This window comes from Choristoneura fumiferana, chromosome 17 (assembly GCF_025370935.1).
Source record: "Choristoneura fumiferana chromosome 17, NRCan_CFum_1, whole genome shotgun sequence".
Taxonomy (NCBI): domain Eukaryota; kingdom Metazoa; phylum Arthropoda; class Insecta; order Lepidoptera; family Tortricidae; genus Choristoneura; species Choristoneura fumiferana.
In genome coordinates, this window is record NC_133488.1 from 1,151,864 (window position 1) to 1,161,415 (window position 9,552).

The following is a 9,552-nucleotide window of genomic DNA, read 5'->3' on the forward strand; positions in this document are numbered from 1 at the left end:
AGGCAAGGTGGACGGACGATCTTAAGAGGGTCGTGGCGGCGCGGATGGATTGCCGAGGGGCTGAAGATAGAGTGTTGTGGCGCGCATGGAAGAGGCCTATGTCCAGCTATGTAGGATGATGACGATGATGAGTCAGACTTAGTTTTTGTGGGAGTCATTTTTTTTTATTCAACTGTATGGAAAACGAGCAAGTGGGTTTCCTGATGGTAAGAGATCACCACCGCCCATAGACACCTGCAACACCAGGAGGATTGCAGATGCGTAGCCAACGTAGATGCCTAAGATGAGATACCTCAAGTGCCAGTAATTTCACCGTCGTAGATATTACCTGCGGGGCGGCCGGATTGCTTTTGAATTATCCTTTTTCAGATACTTTTTACAACAAAATAGGTAAGGAATAATACATTTCAGCATGGTAATGTAAGTTATAGTAAATTAGAACAATTTAAAAATATTAAATGACTATGCATACAATGGACACCACAATTATGACAGATATGCGGCAACATGTAAATAAACTAATTATAATTCTCATAACATACACAGGAAGACATATACAAACTTTATCACTTATATTAATAGCAAAACTAGTTCACTATCCCACAATGTAAATAAACCTACAACATAACAAGTGCAAGTCGTACTAATGAAATGTATAAAGCTTGCTTTCCACACCGCTAATTTTTAAGCAGTGGTGTGCCCGCTCTTTAGACAGTACATTATTTCAACTAATCATTCCAGTAGTTTATGAAAAAGAAACTGCTATTATACACAGACATACAAAAAAAACAGGTTTAAAGGGAACTATTGTACCCTTTTCAGTCAAACTTTAAACCTAAAATTGCTAAATGTGGCTCCGAAGCGGTAAAATTTCGTGTGCTCTGCCTACCCCATTTGGAAATACAGGCGTGATGTTTGTGTATGTATAATGCTTTTGTTGTATCAATAATACTGTAATAAAACCTTAAAAAAAATTGCAACCGCCAAAAAATACAACACATTTTAAATTTTTAATTAGGTCATTCACATTATGAGAATAAAACGGTATTTAAAAGCATATTCTCAACGTGATAAGGAATTAACACAATACGTCATTGTAGATTGCCATAAACACATACTTAATAGAAACATGTAAATGATTAATTGATTTTCCGATAAGTCGTCGATTTTTTCTTTGATAACAGTATTTGATCGTACGCCCAACCATGGCTACAAAGACTCTAATTTTAGGAATAGTATTTATTTCAGTAAATTTTAATTTAATTCTATGCAAAAAAGAAATTTATGAAGGCACTAGTTTTCCTAAAAAATATTTTTTGGCTGAAACTTTAGTTCCTACTTCAGAGGATTTAGAATCTTATTTGTTGAGCACAAAGAAGATAGTTAATGCTATTTCGTTGTATCCAAACCTTACTGATCCTAACCGAGCTCTGGGTGTGTTTTATATGAAATGTAAGTATAAATTTTATAAATTACTTGCTTGCGAGAAAAATGAATCAATTAATATTATAAAATTGAGAAATTAATTAACTGCTGGACACAGTTAATTAATTTATAATTAAAAACTATATGTCAATTTCATTCCTTTTAATGTCAATGACAAACAAGAGATTATATTCCTATTTAAACTAGTATTGATTGCATATTGCCATGGAGACGGTCTTTATGCTCTACGCATTTTTTTTTGTTCTTTGATTTTTTATCTTGAGTACATATTCTATGAGTTGCTTAACAAGTTCGGCTAGAAGTGACGTTATAATGATGTTTTTTTAACTAAGTATAAAGTAAGGTACTTACATCGAGATCAAAACTGTAACAAACACAATTAAAAAACTAGAACTTTATCCAAAGTCAAAAGATTTTATATGGCCACAAAACTGAAACAAAAGATAAAAAAATCTAAATTTAATTTGTTAAGGTATCTTAGGTTAGTTCATTTGGTTTTTAAGTGTATGTCAACCCTTGTATTGTGTTATATTATAATGTTGTGTAAATGTAAATTAATAAAGTTTAAATTCTAAATTAATTAATTATATTCTATCGGTCTTCAGCGATACTTAGAAGGACTATTTTAGAAAACGGGAAGAAACTTAATGATAGTCATATCGCACAAATCAAAGAAATAATAAAGGAAGGTGAACGGATCTTGGGATATTATTTCCATTACTTGTTAGGGAAGCCATGGACGAAACCATTCCGCAGAGGTAAGTAAATAAATAAATATCAACTTTACTTAAATAGATCATGATCATCAGTCGGAAGACGTCCACTGCTGAATAAAGGTCCTTAGATCGCCACAATGAACGACAACTCGCCAATTGCATCCTCCGGTTTCCCGAAACTCTCACGATGTCGTCAGTCCACCTGGTAGGAGGCTTGCCAACGTCTCGTCTTCCGGTTCGTGGTCGCCACTCGAGAACTTTTCTCCACCAATGGTTATTTGTTCTTCGAGCGATATGGCCAGCCCATTGCCACTTCAACTTGCTTATTTTTCCAGCTTTGTCAGTGACTTTAGTTCTTTGACAAATTTCCGTATTACGGGTTCTATCGCGCAAAGAAACTCCAAGCTCTCTCCATAGCTCGTGTGACTATGAGCTCTCTAAAAGGCCAACAGTCAAGGACCACGTCTAAAAGCCATAAGTCATCACTGGCAACACACACTGGTCGAAGAGTCTAGTCTTCAGGCACTGCGGAATATTATATAGACGAGAAGACTTGGGACTTATATAGATAAGTAAATACAAAAATAAACACACCCAACAACAATTCAATAATATTAAATACACGAGTGCCGCATTTGTTCTGGCATCATCATCATCATCAGCCATTGCGCCCTGTCCTCGGCTAAACGCATACAGCTTCTACCAGCAGCCTTCCGCAAATCGTCACTCCACTTGGACGGAGGGCGTCCTACACTACGTTTGCCAAGACGCGGTCTCCACTCAAGAACTCGTTTACTCCAGCGGTTGGCGGTTCTGCGACAGATATAACCAGCCCACTGCCACTTCTATTTGTTCTTTACTAAGTATAAATTCATTTCGCTTTACATTATATCACGTCACGTTACGTCATGTAATAACTATCAATTCTAAGAACCCATGGCGCTCAATTGAAAAAAAAACAAGTGGCTGTTGGTATCAAATTTTCCCTTGTTCCTACTATCTAACCAGCACTGGTAGAGGCCTAATTATTTCCTAAAAACTTGAATTAGGTCCTGGCGCTTCGTAGCCCACTATCGCGTCGCGCTAGTTTCACTCGCTCGCTTCACGTTTTGTGGTCGCAATGGCACCTACTTTTCTTCGCTTGTGACAATTTTTTTTACCAAAATCTCTTTGCAGTATGTAATATTTGGACCTTTCCTTCCAGTGTTGGTTATGTAAGATGATTTTGTATAGAGTATAGATTAGGCCCTCCTTAAAGTAGACTGTCACAAAAGTAGTAAAGTAAGTAAGTAAAGACTGCCGAAGATAGAAAAACATGAAGAAGCATAGTGCAACAAGCCATCATACCTTCAAACTTGACACGACCTTCAGCAATGAAGATACCGACGAAGAAGAGAGCGAAGGAAGATTGATGATGTGATGGAAATACCAGGAATCAGATAAATGCGGGTGGAGCAAGTCATTGTCACGATCTGTGTTTTATTTCCCTGAATGTTGCCTTTTACAGCAGTGGGCTTCTTTAGGCAACTATTTATATATGGAGCTAAATTAGTTGTAATATTAAGAAAATACAAAATATCCATAGGACTAAAACTACCATTAAATTAAAATAACTAAAACCAAAACTTTAATTAAAAAAGAGAAGCTCTTGGCATGGTGCCCATCACGCAGGCAGCATTCCCGCGTTGAACTGCGATTGAGATTCTTTGCGCGAGAAAGCTGCCGGCGCGAGGGTTGCCTGTTGCCTCCCTTAGCCTGTTGCTGAGCTCCCTGTGTAGCTCCAGCGCACCCTTACCCCAAGGAACTAGAGTCTCGACGCCGAAAGTAAAGAAATTATATTGGGCGCCGAGACAGCTATATTTTCTTTAAGCTGATAATGATCATTCCCTTGTTGCTAATGACGTTTTTAATGAAGCATAGTGAATTTTTTTCTCAGTGATAGAGCTTTTCCGAGATGATACTGTCCAAGTGGAATCTATCAGTAATTTCACCCGCAACCGCCTGGCGAAATGGCTAGTAAACCCCAAGACAGTAAACAGTTTTGCTAAACAGTTTGATGAAATCACATTGTCTAAAGAAAAATATGCGTCTCTCGTACAATCAGTTCATAAAGACGCATACGTTGTCTCAATTGACACTTCAGGTATGAAATATTTTAGTTTTTTTGGAAAACACAATGTATTTTGACGCGAGTACTGCCTTTTTGCAACGTAACGCTTGGCAACCTGTTTCATTTCGCAACTTTTCATTTCGCAAACTTTAAAACTGTAAACATTTCAGGATTTATTTCAGGGCCATCGTGTAGAACCTTTTGGGTTAGGTTAGGTTAGTTGTATAAAAATCCTGAAATATTTACAGTTTCAGAAATATTAAACAGTTGGGAAATTAAATGTTGCGAAATGAAACAGGTTGCCAAACGTTATTCGCCGAAACATTAGTAAAATATTTTGACGTTCTGTTTAAAATGAAATCTACTTTAGTGGATTACCTGACGATAAGTATCATCACTGGTGATCAGAATAGGCTAAGTCAAATAACCTACAATGTGCAAGAAGGTTTAATTTTAGAGTTGATAATACCACTTTGTCACAGGATTCTTACAAGTATCCGTATTATTTATCCGCATCTTTAAAAAAGTATTATAAGTGACAGAACCCCGACTTATTTATTTTTATTCGACTGGATGACAAACGAGCAAGTGGATTTCCTGACGGTAAGAGATCACCACCGCCCATAAACATCTGCAACACCAGTTTTGTTTTTAGAGGCCTAAGATGGGATACCTCACGTGCCAGTTATTACACCGACTGTCTTACTCTCCACGCCGAAACACAACAGTGCAAGCACTGCTGCTTCACGGCAGGATTAGCGAGCAAGATGGTGGTAGCGATCCGGGCGGGTGGGTTTAGGTGGTATTAACAACTCCATATTACTTTTCCCGCAAAGTGTAGTTAAAGTGACTCGGCCTTCCAATTACTAATTATCACCCTTAGTGGCACTGGAAGAATTTTAATATTAGGCCTATTAGGTTTAAGAAAGATATACCTTGTGGTTTAGTAATTTTACCGGCTGTCCTCTCTTCACTGGAACAAAACCACATTTAAGCACTGGTGCTTAACTGGAATACTTGGTCTAATGAAACTTTCATAGTTTAATTATAATGCAAGTGACGCTGAGCCGATATTAAAAAACCGATGATAGCTAAAAATTGGCTCAACTCAAACTAATTATAAATCGGGAAAGGTTCGTCAAGTTTCGGTCTATTCGGAAGATCGTCTTCAAAGTTAAGTGCATTTACAACGATAATGCACTCCGCTCTGCCCTCAGCAGATACAGAGTTGAGATAATTTTATATTTATTTCTATACAGATAACTGCATGTCTATGATAGTATACAATCGCATATACTTCGACAAGTACGAAAGACTTTGCACAGCAGACAAAAGTTGTGCAGATATATTGTACAAGTCGCCTTCCGTTGCATACAGCCTCAGTCACAGGTAAAATTTCAATTAGTTCGTCTTCTTTTTCATTATTTTCTTATTCTTGAGTCTTTGAGCTTGTCATACCTATTTCAAAAACATTGTTTTCCATTTATTTCTTACTTTCTTCTACCAACTTTACTTTCAAAGCTTTCTCTTTAGTTATAACTTCATTTGGACAGTCTTCAGTGACATTAAAATGTTCTTGAAATTAGGTTTCATTTAACTTTAATGAACTCTCGATATTGTCTTCCCGTGATCATGTTGCATGTAACTGTATTGAAATATGAGAAGCTCACTAAGACAGGGACTCCGCTGGTGCGTTGCGTGAATGCTGCGACGTTTCAAGCCTGTTCTTCAAATCCTCCTCCTTCTTTCTGTAAAAAAAGGTTGCCTTGAAGAGATCGCTCTTAAGCGATAAAGCCGCCTATTGCTCACCTTGTATTTTTTTCTATGTGTATCCATTTTCTGTATCGCTTACTATGTCTGGTGTAAAATAAAGAGTCTTTGTATTGTATTTGTATTGTATCACCTCCCGCGGTAGCCATTTTCGGTGTGATTTTGAGTAATTATTCCAACAAAATCCTGCTTCTTGTACTTGCCTCGCGCGGTGAATCGCTCATTAGAGACCTGTATATTCTTTATGATATGCCACATTGATCTGTTACGTCATCGCACGCGACGTTTCAACGGATCGACGGACAAGAGACGTTGCGGAGGGCCACTGCACTGTCGCAGCTTTGGTGCGACGACAGGATAGTGTTCTCTAAGAGGGAGAAACTAGAGGTGCGTCGACGTAACGTAGATGTGGCATACGATGCGTTCAACCGTCACAACGACTGGACGCAACTCAACGCACCAGTAAGATCCCTCTCTAAGGGTAATATCATGATCAAAATCCCGTAAAAAACATACCAATTTAAGTAAACATGAATCATTAAATACTGTCAAAAAAAGGGTTACAAAGGTAATCTGTTTGAAAAAAATATACCTTGTTGAGTTTCTTGCCGGATTCTTCTCAACAGAGGTTTTTCCGAACCGGTGGTAGATTTTTTTTGACATTCATAAGTGCTTGTTATAGCCTAAATTGAATAAAGATATTTTGACTTTGACTTTGAAAGATTCAAGCGACAATGTTTTGTATTTTAGATTGCTGAATCTGATAATGCCTAGGCAAATACGTCGCTGTTACATGCGTTCTAAGGCGGCGGATGACAAACTTATAGAAGCGCTATGCGCGTCTATGTACCGAGAAACAGTGTACCTTGCACGCAGAGGTTACTTTTACAGGGACCTATTTTTGGAACACAGTGAGTTTTTTTAAACTATAAAATATTTTACAGACTTAAGATAGAGATAGATTTTTTTGAAAAATATGGCTCTGTCTATTGGAGGACAATTTTGTCAGTGGGGTTTTGCCGTTGTACGGTAAAAAATTCTTAAAAACGAAATATGAGAGGTAATGGTGGATGAACGATGACAGCGCGAAACGAAAATCATTTACAGAGTTTAAAACGCGTAAGTATTTTGTGTGATGTATGACAGTTAAGTTTGGTTGACGTATATTTTGATTTACTCTGTGCTCTTTGCTTCTAAGGCAGGCGACAAAACGAACATTGAAAAAGTATAAATTTGGTCATTGAAAAAGTAAATAAAAGTAAATTTTTTCTTAGTACAAACTTTCAAAGTATGGGGTGTTGGTGGTCACTCAAGACAATAAAACTTGTTTAAGAATGACGTTGAGAGATACATGCGAAAGGTTAGCCCAAAGGGTTAGCCATAAGTTTTTTCGCCTGCCGTAGAAACAGAGTTTACATAAGCATAATTTTTTTTTATTCGACTGGATGGCAACGAGCATGTGGGTCACCACCGCCCATAAACATCTGCAACACCAGGGTTATTGCATTATGCTGAGCCAGTGTCTGATTCACAACCGCAATGACACATACTATCTTACTAACTATACTATCGTACTTAATCTTATATCGTTATGTGTTGTGCTGTGTATTTCTGTTTCTTTCTTTCTTTCTAATTTCAAATATATTCCTCTTTCAGTCGCTCTCTGCGGGTTAGTCGGCTTTAGAGAATTCTTCCGACACCATTGGTTCAGAAAAATCATCAGCTGGGTAGACAGCGACGGATGTATACAAGAAAACATGAACTTTGAACATTTACGCACAAAATTATCACTCGAGAAGGCGAAGACGGAAAAGAAAAAGGACAAAATTAAACAAGGTTTTCGTGAGATGTTCCATGAGAATTGCTCCTATCATCAGATGGCGCTGTCGCTCATGGTGTTGGCTCATGGTGTACGGTATGCTGCGGAATTTATACCTTAATACAGATGGGTCCATATTTCAATAGACTAAGAGTAACAATAAATTTAAGGTATTTTATAGCAATCTTTCTTTTTTAGGGTATATTTTTTTTTTCTAATATTTAAAATTGTAAAAAACAAAATAAAGAAATATGGAATAAATGGCTTTATTATTATTATTATTCATCATCATCATCATCCCAGCCTATATACGTCCCACTGCTGGGCACAGGCCTCCTCTCAGAACAAGAGGGCTTGGGCTATAGTTCCCACGCGGGCCCAGTGCGGATTGGGAACTTCAGACGCACCATTGAATTGCTTCGCAGGTTTGTGCAGGTTTCCTCACGATGTTTTCCTTCACCGCAAAGCTCGTGGTAAATTTCAAATGTAATTCCGCACATGAATTTGGAAAAACTCAGAGGTGCGAGCCGGGGTTTGAACCCACGACCCTCTGTTTGAGAGGCGATAGGTCAAACCACTAGGCCACCACGGCTTTTTTATTATTATTATTACAGATGAAAGAGTAAGACACACAGCAGGTGCATAAGTAAGGTTTTGAATATGACACTACCGTGAGACTCACTCATATTAAATAATATTGTAACGGATAACTCACGTCTTAAACCGAGTTTAGCTCGACATGATTCGGGCTATTTCGTAGCCCTTCTTCTCAGGAGCACGCGACTCGGCGGCTGCCGCAACACGCACACTACGCGCCACCGCTCTGCTCGCGCGACTGCCCGACGAAACTAACACCGGCGCACAACTACCCGCATAACCTTGATAACTCACGTCTTAAATCAAGTTTAGCTCGACTTGTTTCGGACTAATTCGTACCGTATCCCTTTCTCTTTGGATAATTATGCCTGTCTTACTCTGTAGTTTTAATACAAAGAAAGCTTACCTCAAACATACAATGGGTTGTTTTACTCGCTCTAAATATTAAAAGTAAGAGCGCTTGCTTCAAACTTTAAACATAAGCTGAAGCTTTATGGTTAATGTTTTATAGTGACGCCTTAGAGTATAGAATAAACCAGAGGCCAATCTTATATAGCTAGTATGTACCTACTAGTAGCTAGCTATGGAACTGGGACTATAAATATTTGGACAGACTACAACTTTGTTTATAGTCTTAGTAACCTTATTTGCTTGACCACGGCCACTCCAACAGAGGATCTAGGGTTAAAACCTGAGGCCGTATTGTCTAAGGCTCGCGGTCGCATCCACTAGAGTACCCGGCCATAAGATTGCACATCGGTCTTTGGAAAGAGACTCGGCTAACATTTGGCTACGTAGAGCGTTGTCACACACTACTTACGTGACGTGTGTCAGTCGTTGTAACAGGTGCAATAGAGTACGGACGCATTTAGATGAAAATTTATATTATTTATATTTATATTTATTTAATTTATTTATAGCATCTTTTGGAAAAAGAGGGATATCTATCCTTTTTAGGGTTCCGGAGCCAAAATGGCAAAAATGGAACCCTTATAGTTTCGCCATGTCTGTCTGTCTGTCTGTCCGGGTCTTTGCTCAGGGACTATAAATACTAGAAAGCTGTTATTTTGCAAGGATATATAAGTAAACTATGC

At 38.1% G+C, this 9,552-nt stretch overlaps 1 protein-coding gene across 1 annotated transcript; it reads left to right on the forward strand.

The window, feature by feature from the left end:
- Nucleotides 1–1,193: 1,193 nt before the first annotated feature.
- On the forward strand, nucleotides 1,194–8,049 carry LOC141437006 (uncharacterized). Its single transcript, XM_074100174.1, has 6 exons — nucleotides 1,194–1,452; nucleotides 2,052–2,204; nucleotides 4,099–4,305; nucleotides 5,532–5,661; nucleotides 6,793–6,953; nucleotides 7,699–8,049. Exons 1-6 carry the CDS (start codon nucleotides 1,206–1,208, stop codon nucleotides 7,980–7,982), a joined length of 1,182 nt encoding a protein of 393 aa, XP_073956275.1. The 5' UTR covers nucleotides 1,194–1,205; the 3' UTR covers nucleotides 7,983–8,049.
- The last annotated feature ends 1,503 nt before the right edge of the window (nucleotides 8,050–9,552 follow it).

Coding starts and splice junctions, on each gene's coding strand:
- LOC141437006 (XM_074100174.1), top strand. CDS start 1,206: ATGGCTACAAAGACTCTAATTTTAGGAATAGTATTTATTTCAGTAAAT. Junction 1,453..2,051: donor GGGTGTGTTTTATATGAAAT/GTAAGTATAAAT, acceptor ATCGGTCTTCAG/CGATACTTAGAAGGACTATT. Junction 2,205..4,098: donor GACGAAACCATTCCGCAGAG/GTAAGTAAATAA, acceptor TTTTTTTCTCAG/TGATAGAGCTTTTCCGAGAT.